Source organism: Archocentrus centrarchus, chromosome 8 (genome assembly GCF_007364275.1).
Source record: "Archocentrus centrarchus isolate MPI-CPG fArcCen1 chromosome 8, fArcCen1, whole genome shotgun sequence".
Classification (NCBI taxonomy): domain Eukaryota; kingdom Metazoa; phylum Chordata; class Actinopteri; order Cichliformes; family Cichlidae; genus Archocentrus; species Archocentrus centrarchus.
In genome coordinates, this window is record NC_044353.1 from 21852083 (window position 1) to 21875021 (window position 22939).

The 22939-nt window shown below is 39.1% G+C and overlaps 3 protein-coding genes across 5 annotated transcripts in view; 1 reads left to right on the forward strand and 2 right to left on the reverse strand.

Moving 5' to 3' along the window:
• On the reverse strand, positions 1-21825 carry LOC115784179 (immunoglobulin lambda-1 light chain-like). 3 transcript variants are annotated; one of them, XM_030735296.1, is made up of 5 exons: positions 21789-21814; positions 18302-18335; positions 17884-18206; positions 1456-1489; positions 1-409 (listed from the first exon to the last, which is right to left on the reverse strand). In XM_030735296.1, the coding sequence occupies exons 1-5, from the start codon at positions 21792-21794 to the stop codon at positions 87-89; spliced, it is 720 nt and encodes a 239-aa protein (XP_030591156.1). In that variant the 5' UTR covers positions 21795-21814; the 3' UTR covers positions 1-86. The 3 variants fall into 3 exon arrangements, with proteins under 3 accessions (XP_030591156.1, XP_030591158.1, XP_030591155.1); XM_030735298.1 differs by lacking the exon at positions 18302-18335 and having other exon boundaries at positions 21755-21825; XM_030735295.1 differs by lacking the exon at positions 21789-21814 and having other exon boundaries at positions 18302-18387.
• Positions 4277-9063, forward strand: LOC115784175 (5-hydroxytryptamine receptor 3A-like). Its single transcript, XM_030735291.1, has 9 exons — positions 4277-4417; positions 4541-4674; positions 5354-5398; positions 5493-5599; positions 5902-6071; positions 6528-6643; positions 8077-8287; positions 8377-8535; positions 8685-9063. The coding sequence occupies exons 1-9, from the start codon at positions 4354-4356 to the stop codon at positions 8939-8941; spliced, it is 1263 nt and encodes a 420-aa protein (XP_030591151.1). The 5' UTR covers positions 4277-4353; the 3' UTR covers positions 8942-9063.
• LOC115784180 (immunoglobulin lambda-1 light chain-like) overlaps positions 19414-22939 on the reverse strand; it is a 9325-nt gene continuing 5799 nt past the window's right edge. Inside the window, exons 3-4 of the mRNA XM_030735299.1 lie at positions 20560-20593; positions 19414-19892 (exon numbers count right to left, since the gene is read on the reverse strand). Coding sequence (XP_030591159.1) covers positions 19570-19892; positions 20560-20593 — 357 coding nt within the window. The 3' untranslated portion in view covers positions 19414-19569. The remainder of the gene's footprint in view (positions 19893-20559; positions 20594-22939) is intronic.

Below are 22939 nucleotides of genomic sequence, written 5' to 3' on the forward strand. Positions count from 1 at the left end.
TTTATCCTGATTTCCAACATGAAAACATTCTAGCAAACATGAAAGCAGTAAAAAAGCAGATTTTAAATGCTCATTCTGGTCCTCTACTATTCAGTGGGACATCCTGACTTCTGGATGGTTTTCTCTGAAGTCTGGGAGCCCAAAGACACTTTACATGTGTAAACCTTATCCATGTTCCAGTCTGATGTCTGGATGGTCAGAGAGCTGCTGATTTGGAAAGTGTGGTCTGGTCTCTGAACAGCAGTGCTGGTAGAGATCCCACTGCTCACTGGACTCCCAGCAGCCGACCAGGTCACATCTGCAAAAGGTCCAGACTGACTGGACAGACAGACCAGAGTGGCTTTGATGGACTGGAGCTCAGCACTGGACGGAGGGAAGACTGTGAGGACAGGAGCAGGGAGGCTGGAGCCTGAAAATACAGAGAAGGACAATCAGGAACGAGGTGGAAATAAAGGAATAACAACTAAAAATGTCTGGGAATCTAGCAAGCGACAGTAATGGATGAATATTTATTTACAATTAAATAATAAAATATTGAATCTGTCAAAATAACTTGAACTAATCATTCACAGCAGCAGAAATTTCATGTCCAAAGTTTGAGAATCCAGCAAGACGTAGTAATGAAGATGATATTTTTTGCTAAATATTACCTCATAAACATGAGACAGATATAGTGTCTGCCAAAATAAGCAGAAACAATCAACTACAACAGCAGAAGTTTCATGTACAAAAACATGAACAGGAAAAAAAACATTTCAAATCCTCTAAAATACATAAAAGTTAAATTCTACAACACTGGTCAGGTTTTTAGATCTTTTTACCATCATCAACGGTGACCTGTGATAACCTTCAGACACAGCAGGGTTAGTTTTCAAACTAAGACATATTAAGATCACATTATATACACTCTAACTTAACGTTATAACTTTAAAACTGACAGACTGTGTAATGACTATAAATTGCTCTTAAAAATAAAAGTAAAATAATATAATACTATATTTTTTAGAAGAATGATCCTGTACAAAATGGTCCCCATCTGTTTCTATTCACTGTAATAAAATACATGCACATAAAAGCACCGAGAAAAATTCAAACTTTGTAATTTTGTCCATTGTCTAAAAGAAAGCTGAGACTGGTATCAAAGCTGTTAAACAGACAGAAGGATTACTCTAAAACTAAAAAGTAAAACAAAAGAAATAAAGAAACCAAAGAAACAATAAATCAACAGAAAGTCTCCACTCTTGAGCCTGTTGATGACTAACAAACAATCAGAAACAGAAAATCATTCTTGATGACTGATCGATTACTTACTAAGACTAATGTCTAAAATAAAGCTTGGGTCTGCAACAGCTGGTATGAAACTATAAAAGGCTGAACTGGTCAAAACCATGTAAACATATGAAATCATTAGTTATCAGAAAATCATCAGGAAATCATTCAGTTAAAAGTACTTACTTGTGACAGTCAGCTTGGTTCCTTGTCCAAATACCACAGTGATTCAGTTTGTACTCATGGCTGTACAAAAACCTCCTGACTCTCACTAATGAGGGCAGAGGAACTGAAACATCCTGTTGAGACCAACTTTCACTGTCAACATCTCATTCCCCTCATCAGTCTGCTCATATTTCAAAACAAATGCTCTCTGTAGACATTTTTATTCCATTCTGTCATTTCTTGTTTTCTTCATGATTTAATGGTTCGAGCTGGTTAATGTTAGAATATACGAGTGCAGCTGTACTCATGTACTCATCAGCAGTCATCATATGTCTGACAGTCATGCACTGAGTCTCCTGCCTCTGCCTGCTTGATGATGATGTTTGATGAGGATTTAGAGTTGACTGTCTGAGGAGAGCCCTGTTTCAAAGCTGGTCCATCTTTTCAGAATTAGCTGTGGTTTGCCTCCATATGGATGGAGTATTTGTTAATCTTGTGATGAAACGGCTCCTCTGTGAATTGCCACGTAATCTTGGTGGAGGTGTTTGTGTGTCCCAGTGGCTTTTGCCCACATTAAGCATGTCAAACTGGTCCAGGGAGAGGGGCCAAAGAAAGAGCGATTCAAATTACTTTTATGGGAGATACATCAAGGGAACAGTTTACCCTGCCACCCTGGAGCCTGGTGGAGTTGTACTTTGACGTTTTCACAGATGGACAAGAGGGTTGCTTCCCTGCGCCACTGGGTCAATGGGCGGGGTGCACAAGGACGCTCCTTTGGGGGACTCCATCGTCCTTCTGGGAGACTTCAATGCTCACGTGGGCAATAACAGTGAGACCTGGAGGGGCCTGATTAGGATTAATGGCCTGCCTGATCTGAACCCAAGAGATGTTTTGTTGTTAGACTTCTGTGCAAACTACAGTTTGCTCATAATGAACACCATGTTCAAACATGAGAATGTCCGTAAGTGCACATGGCACCAGGACACCCTCGGTCAGTAATTTCTATGGACAGAATTCCTAGTAGCAAAGTGGTGGAAAGCATGAATGAATGAATGAAGTTTATTGCCATGTGGGTGAACAAGTTCACACATTGGAAATTGCAGTTACAGAACACCATCCAAGAATACACAAACACAACACACATAGGGGGATATGTGTCCTCGGGTCATGCAGCCGACTTGCAGCGCTACCTTTGGCAGGAGGAGAAAACAACACATCATGGGGAAGTTAGGTTAAAAAAAAAAGTCATCTGGTACAGTGCTCAGAAGGAGCACTATACCAGGGTCCAAAAAAAACCACCTCAGCAAAGCATTTGCACATGTAAAGCAAGGACAGCGGCGGTAGGTGAGGTCAGGTCAGGAGGGGATGCAGACGGAGACGAGAGGTGGGGGCATTGTGGAGCCAGATGCCAGGTTCCAGCCAAAACAGTTCGCTGATAGTGGTGGAATTTCATCAGCGGCCGTGATACACCAGACCCAGCTTCACAAATCACAACGCGGAGTGGGTGAAAGAGCAGACGCACACAGAGCCCTGGAGAGAGATATGGTTGCCAACCCAAGGCCGGCAGGGGAGCCGAATTCCTGATAACAAATGTTGTTTTGGAACAGGCTGCTTGTTTTTCCAACAGCCTTCAGTCTTACTGGGAAACCATTCGAAAATCCAATATTCCAAATTCGTTGATTGCCGTCCTCACTGTGCAGAACCGAACTATATCTCCTGATCTAACCCCTCTCGCCTGCGAGCTCGCTAATCTTGCGGCTCAGGTCCACCAGGCTTTGAGTCTGAGTTTGTACGGCTCTGCTCAGCCCTTCCACCTGGATCTTATCTGATCTCTGATTTTTGTGGATGATGCGGTCCTGTTGGCTTCATCAGGCGATGGACTCCAGTTCACACTGGAACAGTTCGCAGCCAAGTGTGAAGCTGCTGATATGAGAATTAGCACTTCTAAGTCTGAGGCCATGGTCCTCAGACAGAAAAGGGTGGAGTGCCTACTCCAACTCAGGGATGAGTTGGTGCCCCAGGTGGAGGAGATTAATTACCTCGGGATCGATCGTTGGGGTCGAGTGATGGAAGAAGGGAAAGGGAGATTGACATTGGGGATGCGTCTGCATCACCCGTGATGTGCAGTGATGTGAACACTGCACCGGTCTCTTGTGGTGAAAAACAACTGAAAAGTATTAAAATAGCAGATCATTAATATGATATGATGTAATATGTTGCACAGTTTGAAACTTAATGATGGTCTGAATTGAAATCAACACACATCAGCACTGTAGTTTAAAAGACAGACATTGTTTATTTTCCTTTGTTAATACTCCAATTATAATTATTATAGGCCTAGAACATACACCAACAATACATCTTTCCATATGAAAAATAATGTGTATTATGATAGCACAATACAGAAATTAGAATAAGCGTTATATAACCTAATAAGCCCCTGAGTGAATTCATCAAGCAGCTGTCATAACTGCACCTTTTTGACTTAAACCACAGGCATGACGAACCTTTGTTCTACATCTATGACTGGGAGAGCAGCCTTATTCAAGTAAACTTATGTCGATATCACTGTGTGCTTTGTTTCACTCTCACGTATGACAGGCACACCCCATTATAATGCACACTAGCATAGCTCTGATGACAAAAAGCAGCTGGAGCTACCTGTATCTGCGGGCAGGTACACAGATACTGGGAATAATTGACTGTTTACACAGGCTCATTGATGACCACACAATTGTGTTCCTATTGTGGGTGAATGATATTGTCTTGGAGTGTGCTCAATCCAAGCGGACATCACAGATGGGTTATTTAAGGTTGAAACCTAAACAAGGATGCGAGGACAGGGATGGTGAAAACTGCACACAGCCATCAATTTAAAGTTTTTAGCTGGATGTGAGCTCTGCTGCACAGTCTTCAGAAATGCTGGAATTTCTTACCCCCAGTATAGTGAAGGTTGTGTTCTTACTGTGTGTACCAACTGTAGGTAAGTCTAACTTACTTTGCTCAAAGATTATCCTATGAAATATACTATAAGAGGCAGCAGATTGAGAAAAAGTGTTGCAAAACAATTATTCAAACCTATGTTCACATTTATCTCCCATTTTAGGGCGCGCACTCTGCACAAGTCGCCGATGTCTAAGTAACAAGTTGATAGATGAAAACTTGTTATCGCAGCCACAGAATCAAAGCTGCATCAATGAAATTCGTGTGCCACTACTGGAGTACACGACTCTGGCAGTTGTAAGTATTTTTTGTTTGTAGTGGAGCTAACTTTTAATACATTTTCATTTCTTATTTTTAGATCTTTTCAGTGACAATTTATCGAGGGCTTGGAGCCATGAGGGCGTAAGTGACTTTACAGGAGAGCTAAAAGAAAAAAAAAATGGCCATAATTTGCTCTTACTTTGATTACTGATTTTAGTCTGTTTTAAGCATATTTCTTTTTACAAATTGATGACACAATGCTTAATGAACAATATTGTCTTTCTTGTAAATGCACTGCCGCCCTTTTAGCACAACTTCTTCTCTGCATTCAGAGTTAAAGCTTTTGGTTTTTGTTGAACAACTCTTTCTATTAATATTTTACCTCTGTAATTTTGACAGTAGAGAGAGCACATCAAGAGCTTTCACTTCATATATATGTCAATTACGCTCTTTTGGCTCCAAGCCCTCATTACGATTCAAGTTCAAGTTGTAGCTCTTTGTTTAAAACATCTTTGCTTTTGTATCACTTTTATTCAATGCAAGTTTTACAAACCTGGTTAACATGTGTTCAGACTTTGATAAAGTAAAAATATATATAGCTTGTCATAAAAGAAAAAAATCCAACCAGCCTTTTTTTTGAGAGGCAAACACAGGCTACGTGTTTCAGCACTCTCATCAGCACTCCAATGCTTTGCCTAACTCATGTTTTCAACAGAACACAAAGGATCTCCATCTAAAAATTCTTCTGCGAGCCCTAATCGTAAGAGTCAAAATACTTTCAAATTTTAAAAAAATTAAAAAAAAAAAAAAAACTGATAAAAAATGAAAGCATCCATTTTGATTTGAAAACACAGGAATGGGAAGATCCTGAGTTGTCTTGGGACACATCGGTGTACACGTTTGATGAAGTGATTCTGCCAGTAGATAAAATCTGGACACCAGAGCTCCGTGTAACAAATGCGTAAGTAGTTACATCATTTATTCTCTTCCACTTATCCTGTTCTGGGTTGTGGTGGTGTGTGTGTGTGTGTGTGTGTGTGTGTGTGGGGGGGGGGGGGGGGGGGGGTGTCATAGGGCGCGGGGGGGGGGGGGGGGGGGGGGGGGGTTGGGTACACCCTGTACAGGTCAGTCTGTCGCAGGATTAACGCAGAGAGACAGACAACCATTCACACTCCCAGTCACACCTATGGGCACATCAAATTATTAGGACAAATTAAGAATTGCTAAAAGTCTTCTCAGACATTTCTTACCTCTTACATGTAGAATAACATCAACTGTGCAGCCGGCCTCTGGCAATCTGCTGGTGTACAGTAACGGGACTGTGAAGCACAGTTTGACCATAAATGCAGTGGTGAACTGTGAAATCAACCTGTTCAACTATCCCTTCGCTTACGATGTTTGTCCTGTTCCAGTACAAGCCTGGAGCTATGATGGTAAGTTCACAAAGGTACTGCATGTATTTTTAATGTTGTATAGTAAATATATGTTAATTCTTAAGATTAGTCTTACAGTGCCTCCTTTTTGCTTATTTGTTTTTGCTATTTTTTAAATTTAATTGCTAAAGTAATTCCTTACTATATGAATAACACTGTAATTATTTTAACATTATGATAATATCATAATACCCTAAATGTCACCCAGTGACAATAGAGTATGGATGGGGTGGGGGTGGGGGTGGGGGGGGGGGTGGGGGGGGGTGACGGGGGGAGGCAGTTCTTCCAGTACAATATAACTCAATTACTGCAGGTTTTTGCAACCAGTTTTACTGCATGAACCTAGTATCTTACATTCACAACTACATTGCAAATGTACACACACACAAAAATCACGGGGTCTTTATGAGTTTATTTTAAAATAAATAATATCAAAGCAGGCTGTATTTCCTTCAGGATGTGGTCCAGTACTGACGTTTGGTAAACTGAAGCTGGTTAATACTGGCCATGGAGACTGGCAAACCATGAATGCAGAGTTTCAGAAAAAAGGAGGTAAACGCAATTACATCCAGGTAAGTGAATCAGCCAGGCCTGCAGTTTGTAATTAAACTGAGGAAATGCTGGTGTTCAGCTACAAGAATTTAAGCCTAATAACAGCGACTTGTGTAACTGATGCAGACAGAAACAAATACACTACATCCATACATAGATGTGATTGGAGTGAAGACTTTATATTGTAAGGAGCGATTGCAATAAGTGTTTAAGAATTAAAGCTATTTTTATCCACAATTTTAAGCCACAATTTCCTAACATCTATAGCAGGGGTGTCCAAACTTTTTTCAAGGAGGACCAGATCTGACAAAGTGAAAGTGCCCAAGGGCCAACAGTCCCTGATGACATTATTTTATAGAATAAAAGATGCATATAAATATAATTTAATACTTTTATTTCCATGCAGCAAACCAACATGAAATAACCAAATGTAGATGATAAAAGCTCTCTGAATTGCCAAATGAAGTTGATAACATACAGAAACTGTCACATACTACTGTGTAATTCTCATAAGAGAGCAACAGGTAAGCTACTGATACTAACCTGAAGAGCACTCAGGTACACAGGGCCAGTCTGGCTCCAGGACAGTGGTAAACGTGCGTAAAATGTCACGCAGGTGGGAGTCACTTAGTCTTGAACTCAAGCAGTTCGTGTTTAAGTTCATAACAGAGAAAATCTGCTCACACAGCCAAACAAGCTGAACATTTTCTTTGCAAATGTTCATCTCTGGAAATTTGATCTTATCCAGTTGTCGGTTTGTTATTGTATCTATATTATAATCAACCTGGTCCTTTTTGGCCACATCAACTATATTTATAGAACTGTGGGGTGCTGAAGAGAAATCCGTACGTACAAAGGGAGTGCAGTATGTTCTCAGAATATTAGTATTTTTGTTTTCTGGGCTCTCAAAAAGTTTCTAAAAGTTGCCAAAGTCACCAGAGTCGCTTTTTGTTGCTAGAGGTTCTGAAAAGGTTCTGAAAAGTGGAAAGAAGAAAGCTGGCGACACTGTGTGCCACCTATGACCCCCACCCAAACAGCATGGCATCATACAGCATGGGCTGTGATTGGTTAATCATTCAATCTTCTTCTTTTTGAGGTTTTGAAGCAGTTGGCAGACATCTGTTACAGAACACTGCCTGAATGAGATAAAAAGAGGAATTGGATGCTGTGTTGTATTCATTGCTTGGGCCAGCGGGCTAAAAATAACACATGTATGGGCAAGACTCGCAGGCCATATAAAATCCGAGCTGGGGCCATGTTTGGCCCGTGGGCTGCAGTTTGGACACCCCTTATCTATAGAGAAAATGACTTCTCAATTAATTGTTGCTGTCTTAGATTAAGTATCCCCTTCATATTTACACTGAAAACTCACTAGCATGCACAGACACGAGTGGAAAAAAATATATCATTGTCACAATTTTCATCTTACTATGTTTTCTGTTAAACTCCTGAGGTGGAACTAGAGCTCAAATCTGACAGCCCCTTCTTAACATTGATGCTGCCCAGTTATCTGCTCATCTTTGTTGACATGGTCAGCTTTGTTTTGCCACTGCGAGGTGGAGAACGCAACTCTTTTAAGGTCACTCTGGTGCTCAGCTTAATCCTCTATATCAATATCCTCAATAATAAGCTCCCTGGAGACAGCGAATGCAGTCCAATAATCCGTAAGTCAGAGATTTGTGCACAAACAAACCATATAAACAGCATCACAGTGGGATTAAGTAACTGACTAATTAATCTGCCTGTACTGCAGGACCACACTTCTGTGTCTGCCTGATCTTCTTGATCATGAGTATGCTGGTGTCCATGCTAACTACACGGATATCTCAAGAAGGCCACCTGGATTTCTGCTGTTGGTCAATACGATCAGCCCGCAAAATCACAGGAAACAAGGAAGAGATGAAGGATGAGGGTAAGGAAGGCTTGATTATTGAGCAAATCCTTTAAATATTGAATATTAGCATTTTTAAATTGTATGAGGTGTTTTGATGCTCATCGAGGCTTTTTTAAGAGTAAATATGGTATGACCTGCTCTAACTGTGACCTGCTCTAACCTTTCAGAGACTAAAACTGATATTAGCACCATCCAGCTAAATGCCACAGAGAAGACTCAAATACTCAGAAAGGTGGCCAAATTCTTGGAAGCTCATAATACCAACAAAGCAGAAAAGGAGAGACAACACAACTTTGCCAACTTGTTGGACAAGACTTTTTTCTGGATCTATTTCATTGCTGGCATTGGATACCTTGTTATTATAACTGTAATTATGGCAAAGTATAAATGTAACGTTAATCATTTTGGTTTCTGGAATGACTGATGTGTATTAACACCTGTTATTATTACTTTTGTTTGAAAAGACAAATTTAAGATACATTTCAGATGCAAAAACTGATGAAAACCTCTGCATGTATTTATAATTTAAACCACATAGTCACAATGATATGCTAGTAACTGCTGATGTGTACTTGTAGTTTGTCTTTGGATATTTAACAAAAATGTTATTGTATGTTTCTAAAAATCAGAGGAATAAATTACTTTTGTTTCATTCATGACATTAAAAATAGGGTATTTTTTTCTTGATGAACGGTTCAGTGTTCGACAATATCTTTTTAAGCACCTTTAGTATTTCAAAAACGAACAACACATTTAAAAAATGATGAAATGACAAATGAGGCAATTTACTGGACAATCTGTTAGCCCTGCACTGTGGTACATGCTCCTTTGCAGAGCCGCCCCACGTCTGACAGTAATACACTGCAGAGTCTCCTGCTTCTGCCTGCTTAATGATAAACTGATAATCATTGTCTGATGAAGATTTAGAGTTGAATCGGTCTGAGGAAAATCCTGCTCCAAAGCTGAGTGAGCTGTGAGAATGGTAAAAGCTCAGAACAAATTGAGTAGAACCAGGGACCTGTTTGTACTAGTTTACATAATTGCCTTCAGGTCTCTGAATGTTGCATTTGAGCAGAACCTCTTCTCCTGAAGAAACTGTAGTGACAGCGGGTGTCTGGGTCAACACTTTTGCAGCATCCACACCTGTCAGAGAAAAGAATTTTTTTTTTTTTTTTATGTCTATAAGTGCAAGCTGTCAAATTAATCAGAAGGACCTCTTACATGTTAGAACAGTGACGGGAGCGCAGAGGGTCCCCAGCATGATGAAAGACAGGTGAGCCGTGTCAAACTGAGGGGCGAAGAGAGACTGAGACCTACAGTATAAGGAAACTAATGAGAGGGAAATGCAGAGGAGGAGGAGCTTCACTACTAAAAACAGTTTGTGATCATAACTCAGGAACTCTAAAATAAAGTTTATAGTCAATGTTTATGGTTTACAAAAATTCTCCTGAAGAGGATCATATTATGAAAAAAGTCTGGTGTAAATGTATCTTAACCCTTTATGGGACACTCATTAAAATACTTTCAAATTCATAATTTCAGCCTTAGAGTGTTATTGAAGGACATAAAGAGACCTTTCAGAATGTCTCAGTTTCATGTCAATGAAGTGAGCATATTTGGTTCATTGCCCGTAAGTAGTAACTGTATACAGCATTAGGCCATTTCTTCTTCAAGGCCACATGCTTCTTAACCTCTCTGAGGTGCAGCATGGACGACACATCCGGCATGTCTTCCACAGCTTGTCTTTTGTCCTGTCTCTCTCTCCTCAGGCACAACTGGTCATAGCAGATGGCTGCCCCTCCCTGAGCCTGCTTCTGCTGGAGGTTTCTTCCTGTTAAAAGAGTTTTTCCTTCGCACTGTTGCCAGTTGCTGGCTCACAGGGGGTCATTTTGACTGTTGGGTTTTCTCTGTATTATTGTAGGGTCTTTACCCACAATACAAAGCACCTTGAGGTGACTGTTGTGATTTGGGGCTATATAAATAAAACTGAATTGAATTGAATTGAATATGAAGTGTGTGGAAATTACCAAAAATCGTCACTTAAGTCACAAAATTGAATTTAAGATATATTGTGTATCCAATTTGTTAGGATGAATCTACTGTAAACACCACGGTTCTAAAATTGTACTGCATACATGTAAAGTATGTGTTGTTAGGTGAATGTACAATTTGGATCTGGTAGTTTTAACTTCAAATAAGATTTTGGGGGGTTTTGTAATTTCTATTTGTAGATAACATTTAGGGCAGTTAATAAAGCAGTAAAATACAAGATATATATCATTTAACATAACTGTTGTGCAACAAAAGCTGAAGTAGATGTGTCTGTGTTAATTTAGATCAGCTGATCTGCTGCAAACTTAATGATTTTGTTCTTTTATATTGAAATGCACAGCAAACAGAGCACAGGCAGAGATCAGGACTTTGTAGTTTATGAGCACCAATATTAATTTGAAAAGGTAATTTTGAAAAACATTCAAGTAATGTTAGCAGAATTGGAGTGAGACAAAAAGAAATACTGAAACTGAGAAAGACACTGGGTAGAGAAAAACTCAAAGAAGAGGAGTTTAAAAGAACAGCTTTCATTTGATCAAATCAATTATGTTCAGTTTCACATTTTGAAACACACAAACTGATTAAATAACAATAACATAAACATTATTATGATGAAATCAAAGATTTGTTGTGTCTAAAAATCAAAATGATAGATGGCATTTGGAAGTCTGTTTGGATACTCATCCTTTGCATCCTTGCAGTCTGATCTCCATCTTTACAAATAATACATTAAATCACACCATCATTACTTATTCATATTCATATCTTTTATCATGTCTGACACAAATGATGTTCTTGAAAAACAGTTGTAAAGTAATCAGATGTTTGTCGCTAGTGTTTTTGTCCTCACAGTCCTAAATTTTCTTTCTGCTTTATAAACGTGTTTGTGATGAATCCAAACTGAATTAAAATGAAGATTCCCTCGATCTAGATGATCTAAGATGAGTGTAACAAAGTATCTTTATTTAGCTGCATGTTAAAGGACCTTTGCTCTAAACTGTAAGTTAAACTTTTTACAACAAGCAGGATTTGTGTAAACTGTTTACTGTCACATTTACTGCATCTGGATTGGTACAGTTGTAACTATGTGAGACCTGCACTGTCTATAAAATTTCTATTTAAAAATAAGTTATAGCAACATATAAAACTGTATGCTGGATAGTTTGGTTTATCTGATCAATTGGGCTGATGTGAGTGAATGACTTGCGTATTTCAGTTTTTATACTTTTAATAATGAAGATAAAAAACAATCGAAAAAGAAGCAATTGAGTGTTTAATAACACTTTATTTGAGGGTGATGGTTTACACTGAGTCTGCCTGATGGGTCTATCAGCACACGAGAGAGCAACAAAAAGCAGAAGTAAGAGTGAGGAAGTTTTTGACACAATGTGAATCACTGTGATACAGCTCCTCTGGCAGAGCCAAACCATATCTGACAGTAATACACTGCAGAGTCTCCTGTGTCTGCGCGCTTGATAATAAACTGGTAATCTGATGAGGATTTAGAGTTAAATTTGACTGAGGAGAATCCTGCTCAAAAGCTGGGTTAACTGTCAGAATGATATAATCTTAAAACATACTGAGGAGCCCCTCCAGGGACTTGTTTATACCATCTAACATAATACCCATCATATCTCTCTATGTTGCAGTTGAGAACAGCTTCTTGACCTGGAGAAACTGTGTGTACAGCAGGTGTCTGGGTCAACACTATCACTGCATCAACATCTGCCAACAAATAAAGAAAAACATGAGTTAAAGGTTTACCTAAAAATATATGGACTGTAAAACAGACGAGAAGAAGATCTTACATGTTAGAGCAGTGAAGAGAGTGCAGAGGGTCCCCAGCATGTTGTCAACAGGTGGTATAATTATCCCTTACTGTCCAGCTGAGAGGTGAGACGGGCTGTAGTGAGAAGAGAAGAGAGACTGAAGCTTATAAAGACACAGAGAGAAGACAAAGTAAAGGAGGGGGAGCTTCAACAAAAGGAGTTTCATTCACCAGTCAAATAAATTATGGACTGTTTCTGTCATTGTCCTGGGCCAGTGGTCCAGTGTTTTATGTTCCTTTTGTGCAGTTCTGTTTCTGTTGTATTTTTCAGGTTGTGCTTCTTAATTTTTTTTACTGTTTAGGTTCTCAGTTTGTTGGAGTTTTGTATTCAATTTTTGGTTTGGGTTATTGCTTTGCATTCTGTCTCTGTGTTCCTGTCCCTGTTTATCTCTTTGTGTGTGTCTCCCCGTGTGTTGAACCCTGTTTTGTTTCCTCTGTGTGCCAGTTCTCCTATGTGTTAAGTCTGCGTGTACAATGTTTAGTTTTATTGTGACAGTCCCATGTTCCCTGTGCTTTGTGTTTAGTTTTGCTTCCTTTGTGTTATTGGTTTCGTTTGTTTCACCTGTGGTTCCCAGCTGTTTTCACTTGCCCTGACCTATTGTGTGTATTTAAGTCCTCAAGCCCCCCCCCCCCCCCCCCCCCCCCCCCCCCCCCTCCTTCTTCTCTGTGGCAGCACGGTGGCGCAGTGGTTAGCACTGCTGCCTCACAGTTAGAATACCACCTGGAAGGCCTGGATTTGATTCCACCTTGGCCCAGGCCCCTCCCTCTCTCTCTCTCTGTGGAGTTTGCATGTTCTCCCCGTGTCTGCGTGGGTTTTCTCCGAGTACTCCGGTTCTCTCGCACAGTCCAAAGACATGCACTTACTGGGGTTAGGTTAACTGGAAACTCTAAATTGCCACTAGGTGTGAATGAGTGCATCAATGTGAGTGTGGATGTCGTCTGTCTCTCTGTGTTGGCCCTGTGACAGGCTGGCGACCTGTCTCGGGTGTACCCTGCCTCTTGCCCTATGTCAGCTGAGATAGGCTCCAGCCCCCCTGCGACCCTGAACAGCATAAGCGGAAGTGAATGGATGGATGAAGTTTTCTCTGTTCTTTGTTGCGCTATTGTCTATGTTTTCCCCCTTAGCTGTGTGTTCCCTCAGTTTAGTGTTTTGTTTTCCTCTTTTCTCCCAGGCTTGGGTTTTGCCTTTAGCGTAGCCTCAGTTGAGATTTTGGTTATGTGTTTTTGTGTTTTGTATTATCTGAGCCTCCTGCAATAAAGCAGTTAGAGTTCAGCTCTGTCTTGCGTCCTGCATTTGGGTCCATCCCTTCCTGCCACACAGCCACATATGTCACTTTCATATTGCCCCATTCAGTTATTACATGTTTGTGGTTCATATTTATCATGATGCATGTGCACAACTTTTTAAAACTCATTGTGTTACAAATAAACAGCATCTATGTAGTCTGGTTGTTGTCACCTTTACTGCAACTGTTATAAGAGTTTTCAGACTGCAGACTAGTTTCTGTCATATTTCTATTGTTTAAGATATACAAACAGCAACACACACATTTTTATGTTGGATAGCTTTGTGTATGCAAATATATATTGTAGGTGAAAGTGCATATTACAGAAATTCCTTGTGAATTTTGAAATTCAGTGATGAATGTTAAAACACATTAAATAGTGTAATTCAGTGTTTATTAACACATTATCTGCAGTGTTTACACTGACTTTGTTTGATGAGTCTGTTATCAGCATGTGAGAGAGTGACAAAAAGCAGAAGTAATAGTGAGGAGGTTTTTGTCACAGTGTAAATCACTGTGATACGTGCTGTTTAGCAGAGTCATCCCATGTTTTACAGTAATAGACTGCAGAGTCTCCCTCCTCCACATTGCTGATGATCAAACGATAATCGGATGTTGACTGATGAGTGGATGTGAATTTTGGAGAGGAGAACCCAGAGCCATAGCTTGGAGAACTCCAGCTATGATACATCCTCAGCACATACTGAGGAACTCCTCCTGGAATCTGTTTGTACCAACGAGCAGACTCATCAGTAACAGTCCCCAGGTTACAGTCCATGGTGGCTCGCTCTCCTCTCCTCACTGATACAACAGGTTTCTGTGTCACCACCGTCACACCACTCACACCTGCAGACAACACAAAGACATGGAGTCAAGAGAAACACACTGACATGTGAATATTAAATGCAGTCTAGTCTATATTATAAATGAGACTGTTTACACGTTAGAGCAGTGATGAGAGCGCAGAGAGTCACCAGCATGATGTCAGTTTGGGCTAAGAACTGAATGTGAGAACAGCAGATGCTGGAGGAGCTGTTAAATACAACTAACAGGAGGAGGAGGTGTTGTTTTTTTTTCTTCTGGCTGTTGATTGGATACTTTGTTCATTTCCTTCTTAATGAGTCATCATTTCTGATTGGTTATATTCAGTGCCTATAGATAATGTAGATTAAACCAGGAGAACTCGTGTGTATGTGTGTGTGTTTTTGCACAGGTGTGTGTGTGTATACAGCTTTTGAGGGCTCATGATTTTCTGACTTATCTGACCTGGTACTTATACAACAATGTTGTTGTCTAAACAACTGACTACAAACAGCTGAACTGAAATACAAAAGTTATTAAAGAGTTTCCAGAAATTCACAAAGTGTGAAAAAAAACATTAAGAAGCAGCAGTGAAAGGAAACGCTGATGTTACAAATGTGTTTTTGATGAATCCAAACTGATCTAAAAGGAAGACTGTCTCTCTGGAGATAATCTGAATTTGATGGTGCACTTTATTTTGACTCTGTTTTAGATGCATATGAATGACTCTTTCTCTTAAACTGTGTATAACTGAATCTTCAGCTGATATAACAACAAATGGTCTGATTCCTGTCAGATTTACTGCAGCTGATAATAAAAACAGTTGTCACTATTCAGGTTTTGAATGTTGTTCGTTTTAAACTTTTGTTTCTTAAAAGTGACATGATGCAAGATTTAAAGGATCATTTAAAGTATGGTTTACATATTGAGGTGTTACAAGTATAAGAGCTGTGGTTAATCCAGTGATTTCCTTATTTATTCTTTTATCAATGAATGTTGATATGAACCTAAAAAGTTATTAAATGTTAAATAATAAATTATTTTTAGGTGGTAGGATTATGCTGATATTTCTTTAAGTCTAAATTATTTGTAAATGATAGTCTCAGAAAGCAAAATTAGTGAGGACATTTTTAATCACAGTGTAAATCACAGTGATAACTCCTCCTTAAAGGAGTCATCCAGTGTCTTACAGCAATAGACTGCAGAGTCTCCCTCAATTCAGTTCAATTCCATTTTATTTATATAACACAAAAGCACAACAAACAGTTGCCTCAAGGCATTTTGTATTGTAGGTAAAGACCCGACAATAATACCTCGTCCACATTGTTGATGATCAAATGATAATCTGATGTTAACTGTTGAGTGGATGTAAATTTTGCAGACAAGAACCCAGAGCGATGGTATGGTGAACTCCAGCTATGATACATTATCAGAACATACTGAATAACATGGAGTCCAGAGAAACACACTTACTGATCAATCCAAAGTTTGATCAAATCTGTAATATAGCTGCAACTCTTTACGTGTTAGAACAGGGATGAGAGAACAGAGGAACACCAGCATATTGTCAGTGTGTGCTGAGAAGTGACCGTGCTGCTTTTGTATGATGAGGAGAGAGGATGCTGGTGGATCCATTTAATATAACACTGAAACTCAGAGTAAATGACTGGAAATAGTAAAGACAATAAAACATTATTATACCAAGCAACAGAAAAACATCACTACATCAACCTGGTTAACTGATGCACCATTTTAAAAAAGAGTTAGTCATAAAACAAGTGATTTGTAAAATACAGCTGATACAGCTTCATTGGCTCCATGTCTGACAGTAATACTGAACTTATTCTCTGTCTCTGCCCACTTAATTATGAACTTGTAATTAATGTTTGAGGATTTAGAGTTTGAATCTGTGAGTTTGAGAAACTGTTGGAGGAGAATCCTGTTCCAAAGCTGGGTGAGCTGTCAGAATAGAGAAATCTGAGAACAACATGAGGAACCCCACTGGGAACTTGTTCATAACGTCTAACAAAATTCACATCCAGAGACTCTGTGTGGACTGCACACCTCTGGGTCAACATTTTCAGAGCATCAGTGACAGGAGATTCAGTAAAATGAGTTTCATTCACAGAGCAAATAAATGATGGACAGTTTCTCATTGTACGATTCAATTAGGAAGGAAAAAAAGGAAACAAATGCTTATAGATGATGTCTTATACTGTCCATATGCTCACACATTCATATTTACATTCTCAAAATGAGGTAGAATACAATCAGGGCTTGAGGTCCCGTCACTTAGAGGCTGGTACTCTGAGTCAGCTGTACTGTGAACCAAGTGGCCCAAAATAAAATGATCATTCAGTCTCATCACCATTAACTTAAAACATGGTACTAAACAAAAGAGAAAAAAAGCCAGACTCATAGGCACGATTAACACTGGAACACATAATCCGACCAAAGCAGAGTCCCAGCCTGGAAAAAGGGAGAATAACCAGTCAGAAAATCCAGATGTGTGGGAACTAAATTGGTTAACCATTCTTGTAATATTTCTAATTCTCTCATCAATAGCATGTCCATCAGAATCATTATTCAGGATATACTTAGAGCAGGCATTGGCAGCGATAATGCACATGCCCTCTAAAGCAGCCATGAATTGATCTAAAGCCATCCTATTCTGCAGCACCACCAACTGCAGTGCCCTTACACTGTGAGACACTCCCATCCAGAGCTCCCTGCTTTGGCATACAGAAAGAACAGACTGACCTGTGCTGTTGTCTCTTCAGCGACTCCAAGAAAAGTGGGCACCTCTATCCACTACACAATGACTGAAAACCACTGTGGGTGGAACAACAGCTTCAAACAAGTTGAACATCATTCTGGTCAACATTTATGCTGGGTGGAAAATTAAAATGAAGATTCTCTCAATCGAGATGATCTAATTTCAGTGTAGCTTTGTATTGTTGTTGAGCTGCATTCTAAGGACTATTTGCTCTAAGCTGTAAGTTAAACTTAGAGAGTAAAACTAAAAAGGATTTGTGTAATCTGTCACTTTTTCTGCAGCTGGAATGAAACAGTTGTAACTATGTGAGACCTGAGAGTACTGTCTATAAAATTTCTATTACTTAAAAATAACTCGTAGAAACACATAATACTGTATGCTGGATAGTTCAATTTATCTGATGGGAGTGAATGACTTGCATATTTCAGTGCTTTGCTTTATATACTTTTAATGATGAAAATAAAAAAGATTAAAAAGGAGCAATTCAGTGTTTAATAACACTTTATCTGAAGGTCGTAGGTTACACTGAGTTTGCCTGATGGGTCTATCAGCATGTGAGAGAGTGACAAAAAGCAGAAGTAACAGTGAGGAGGTTTTTGTCACAGTGTAAATCACTGTGATACGTACTCATTAACAGAGCTGTCCCATGTTTTACAGTAATAGACTGCAGAGTCTCCCTCCTCCACATTGTTGATGATCAAACGATAATCGGATCTTGACTGATGAGTGGATGTGAATTTTGGAGAGGAGAACCCAGAACCATAGGTTGGAGAACTCCAGCTATGTTTCATGCTCAGCACAAACTGAGGAACTCCTCCTGGAATCTGTTTGTACCAACGAGCAGCACTGTCAGTAACAGTCCCCAGGTTACAGTCCATGGTGGCTGTCTCTCCTCTCCTCACTGATACAACAGGTTTCTGTGTCACCACCGTCACACCACTCACACCTGCAGACAACAAGAAGACATGGAGTCAAGAGAAACACAAGGACATGTGAATCCAACACCCAGCTACTGAACGTAAGTAGAAACAGGTTTCATACATGTTAGAGCAGTGATGAGAGCGCAGAGAGTCACCAGCATCTTGTTAGTGAGTGCTGACAATGAACTTGTAACTTGGAAAGAGATTGTGCTGTTTTTGTAGGATGAGGAGAGGAGGTGTGAACCATTGAATATAACACTCAAACTCAGAGAGAGCGACAGGAGGAGGAGCTTTGGGTAAACCTGCATAGTTTGTGATGTTTTTGGATAACTTATCTTCAGTAGAGGGTAATATTGTTTTATATTTGTAATTATTGCTGTTAGTGATGTCTCCCTCCTCTCCTCTAAATATTTAAAATTGTGGTCCTGAAGTTTATTGTTGGTTGGTTACTTTTCCATGTCCTGCAGATTTGTTATGTATGCTTTAATCTTTCCCAGTTTTTATTATGGATCAATATGTTAGTCTGTTTGGACAAAAACAGAGATAATCTCGCCTAAATATTGACAGGTGAAACTCAGTTGTGTATTTAAAGAGAGATAAATTTGTGCTTCCAAATTAGTCTTGTTAAAACATTTCCACCTGTGAGGAGTTTATTCTTCATTTACAGAAAGCTGACAGTTCTTCATTTACATGCACCTATAAATAATAAACGCACTCATGCAGCTGCATCCTGAGAAAGAAGAGAGGCAGAAGTAGAGAGGTGATGCTTCACTGACTGAGGATGCAAATGAATGCAGGGTTAGAATCAACATGTCATTTCATTATGACTTTGACCTTCGTTTGCTCATCTAAGCTTATGAAACATTGCTCTCTAATGTGCAGCTCTTGCATATTATACTGTGACAAACAAAACATGTTCTTCAAACTATTCTAAAGAGGAAAACAACAAGAAAGAAAGAGAAGATTTATATAATTAATAGTTTAAGATTTTTGTAATTATATAAAGCTATAAAAATACATGTACAAATTAAATTAAGTCCTCTGATTGCTGCACAAAGCATGACACTAATATAAGTATTAAAATGTAAATGATGGCATTTCAAACAATACATATATACATCCAGCAAAATACACTGGAAATGGTGGAAAGTGTGAAAATGAGTGAAACATTCAAGAAACTGAAAAAAGAAGAGCAGAAATATTTTAAACATGTTGCTTTTTATTGAGTTAAAAAGAGCAAAATATGAATTCCTGATACTGTCCAGTAATGACAAGAAAACAGACTCATGGCTTAAAGCTTTGCTTCATCCTGATTTCCAACATGAAAACATTCTAGCAAACATGAAAGCAGTAAAAAAGCAGATTTTAAATGCTCATTCTGGTCCTCTACTATTCAGCGGGACATCCTGACTTCTGGATGGTTTTCTCTGAAGTCTGGGAGCCCAAAGACACTTTACATGTGTAAACCTTATCCATGTTCCAGTCTGATGTCTGGATGGTCAGAGAGCTGCTGATTTGGAAAGTGTGGTCTGGTCTCTGAACAGCAGTGCTGGTAGAGATCCCACTGCTCACTGGACTCCCAGCAGCCGACCAGGTCACATCTGCAAAAGGTCCAGACTGACTGGACAGACAGACCAGAGTGGCTTTGATGGACTGGAGCTCAGCACTGGACGGAGGGAAGACTGTGAGGACAGGAGCAGGGAGGCTGGAGCCTGAAAATACATAGAAGGACAATCAGGGAAATAATGGAAATGAATCAATAAAAATGAGAAAAGTGGACAAATAATACTTCCCAAAAAAAGTAGAAATATCGTCTACAGTGATAGAAAATGCATTTTTCAAACATGTGAATATTAACCATATTAAAATACTCCAAAATGCATTGAAATGATCTCCTACAACATCAGTCAGGTTATTGTGATCTCTGTAAAATCAAATGATGCCAGTTATTGCAAACTTCAGACACAATAGATTAGTTTTGAAATGAAACCAGATTAATGTAAAAACATGAGCTTAAACTTGATTTTTTAAGTTAGTAAAATAAAGTAACTACTGAGAGAAGATAAAATAGGCTGTAATTTATAAAGTTTTTCTTAAACATGTAAACTCCAAAATAAGTAATATTTTTATTTAAGAATAATAATCTTATACAAACTGGTCCATATCTCTTTCTACGTGCTGTAAACAAATACTCAGAACTTTTCAAATGTTGTAATCTGTTATAAAGCAAAGCTCAGTTTGATATCAAAGCTCTCATATCAACAGCAAAAATTGCTCTAAACCTAAATACTGTCAAACATAAGAAATCAAGTCATAAACAGTTAATCATCAGTAAATTATCATAAAAATCTCTCCTGTTTCAGTTACAAAAGTACTTACTTGTCACAGTCAGCTTGGTTCCTTGTCCAAATACCACAGTGATTCAGTTTGTACTCATGGCTGTACAAAAACCTCCTGACTCTCACTAATGAGGGCAGAGGAACTGAAACATCCTGTTGAGACCAACTTTCACTGTCAACATCTCATTCCTTTCATCAGTCTGTTTATATTTCAGAACAATGCTGTAAATGACTGTAAATGTAAAATGTTGTCCAGAATCCTTAAAAGCTGTAATGTCTCTTATTCAGCTCTTTGTCACAGTCTGAATCACTGCTCCATGGCCGCCTCTACAAAGTCATCCCTGGACAGCAGACATCTGTGTCAATACTATCACTGCATCAACATCAGCCAACAAAACAGAAAACACACAAGTGAATTGTTTTTGTCCCAAAACTGTAGAAGGGATGAGAAGATGATCTTATATGTTACAGCAGTGATGAAAAATTGTTGTCAGTGTGTGGTGTAACTGTCCCTCACTTTCTAACTGAGATGTAAGCAGGATAATAATAGAGAAGAGAAAGATATTTGAGCTTACAAAGACACTGGGTAGAATAAATAGCTGGGTTTGGATAATAATTTAAGTTGTTGTGGGTGAATGAGAATTGCATATTGTGGAACTTTGTGTTTTTATATTTTACTGATGAATGTCAAAATAAATCAAAATTAGCAATTCATCTAGATGGTGGCTTTACACTTTTGTTTGTTGTATGCTTTTTAAAGAGACTCAAATAGTGAAGCAATAGTGAGGAGGTTTTTGTCACAGTGTAAATCACTGTGATACGTGCTGCTGAGCAGAGCTGTCCCATGTGTGACAGTAATAGACTGCAGAGTCTCCCTCCTCCACATTGTTGATGATCAAACGATAATCTGATGTTGACTGATGAGTGGATGTGAATTTTGGAGAAGAGAACCCAGAGCCATAGGTTGGAGAACTCCAGCTATGATGCATGCTCAGCACAAACTGTGGAACTCCTCCTGGAATCTGTTTGTACCAACGAGCAGTATTAGTAACAGTCCCCAGGTTACAGTCCATGGTGGCTCGCTCTCCTCTCCTCACTGATACAACAGGTTTCTGTGTCAGCAACGTCACACCACTCACACCTGCAAACAACACAAAGACATGGAGTCAAGAGAAACACACTGACAGATGAACATTAAATGCAGTCTAGTCTATATTATGAATGAGACTGTTTACACGTTAGAGCAGTGATGAGAGCGCAGAAAGTCACCAGCATGATGTCAGTTTGGGCTAAGAACTGAATGTGAGAACAGCAGATGCTGGAGGAGCTGTTAAATACAACTAACAGGAGGAGGAGGTGTTGTTGTTTTTTTTCCTTCTGGCTGTTGATTGGTTACTTTGTTCATTTCCTTCTTAATGAGTCATCATTTCTGATTGGTTATATTCAGTGCCTATAGATAATGTAGATTAAACCAGGAGAATTCGTGTGTGTGTGTGTGTGTGTGTGTGTGTGTGTGTGTGTGTGTGTGTGTGTGTGTGTGTGTGTGTGTGTGTGCACAAATGTCAATTTTAGAGCTTTTGAGGGCTCATGACACTCTGACTTATTTGTCCGTCATCTGTGGTCATCTAAACAACTGACTACAAACAGCTGAACTGAACTACAAAAGTTATTAAAGAGTTTCCAGAAATTCACAAAGTGTGAAAAAAAACATTAAGAAGCAGCAGTGAAAGGAAACGCTGATGTTACAAATGTGTTTTTGATGAATCCAAACTGATCTAAAAGGAAGACTGTCTCTCTGGAGATAATCTGAATTTGGTGGTGCACTTTATTTTGACTCTGTTTTAGATGCATATGAATGACTCTTTCTTTTAAACTGTGTATAACTGAATCTTCAGCTGATATAACAACAAATGGTCTGATTCCTGTCAGATTTACTGCAGCTGAAAATAAAAACAGTTGTCACTATTCAGGTTTTGAATGTTGTTCGTTTTAAACGTTTGTTTCTTAAAAGTGACATGATGCAAGTTTTAAAGGATAATTTAAAGTATGGTTTACATATTAACGTGTTACAAGTATAAGAGCTGTGGTTAATCCAGTTATTTCATTTTTTATTCTTTTATTAATGAATGTTGATATGAACCTAAAAAGTTGTGCAAGATGGCGCCGGTGAGGTCAGCAGCCGTCGTACCTGCTCCTACGCTTTGTTTGTATATATTAGGTTTAGCTCTAATTTTGGACTTTATAATTCCGCCTGCTCTGCGTCATATCACGTATGACAGACAGACTCTTTTTAATATCAGAATACAGCACTCTGGCTGTATTCTGACACCTTTTTCTCCCGACCCGACTTGGCCTCAGGAAATACTGCGTTTCCAGTGGGCCAGCTCAAACAAAGGACGCGGAGCACCCAGGTCACGGAC

What these genes read in the sequence shown, in the direction of transcription:
- LOC115784175 (XM_030735291.1), top strand. Translation starts at nt 4,354, where the DNA reads ATGCTGGAATTTCTTACCCCCAGTATAGTGAAGGTTGTGTTCTTACTG. An exon ending in GTAAACGCAATTACATCCAG is followed by an intron (nt 6,644 to 8,076) that starts GTAAGTGAATCA and finishes TAAACTCCTGAG; the next exon opens with GTGGAACTAGAGCTCAAATC. An exon ending in GGAAGAGATGAAGGATGAGG is followed by an intron (nt 8,536 to 8,684) that starts GTAAGGAAGGCT and finishes CTAACCTTTCAG; the next exon opens with AGACTAAAACTGATATTAGC.
- LOC115784179 (XM_030735298.1), bottom strand. Translation starts at nt 21,794, where the DNA reads ATGCTGGTGACTTTCTGCGCTCTCATCACTGCTCTAACGT. An exon ending in ACAGCTCTGTTAATGAGTAC is followed by an intron (nt 1,490 to 17,883) that starts GTATCACAGTGA and finishes TGAATCACTGTG; the next exon opens with GTATTTGGACAAGGAACCAA. An exon ending in AACCAAGCTGACTGTCACAA is followed by an intron (nt 410 to 1,455) that starts GTAAGTACTTTT and finishes CTGTATTTTCAG; the next exon opens with GCTCCAGCCTCCCTGCTCCT.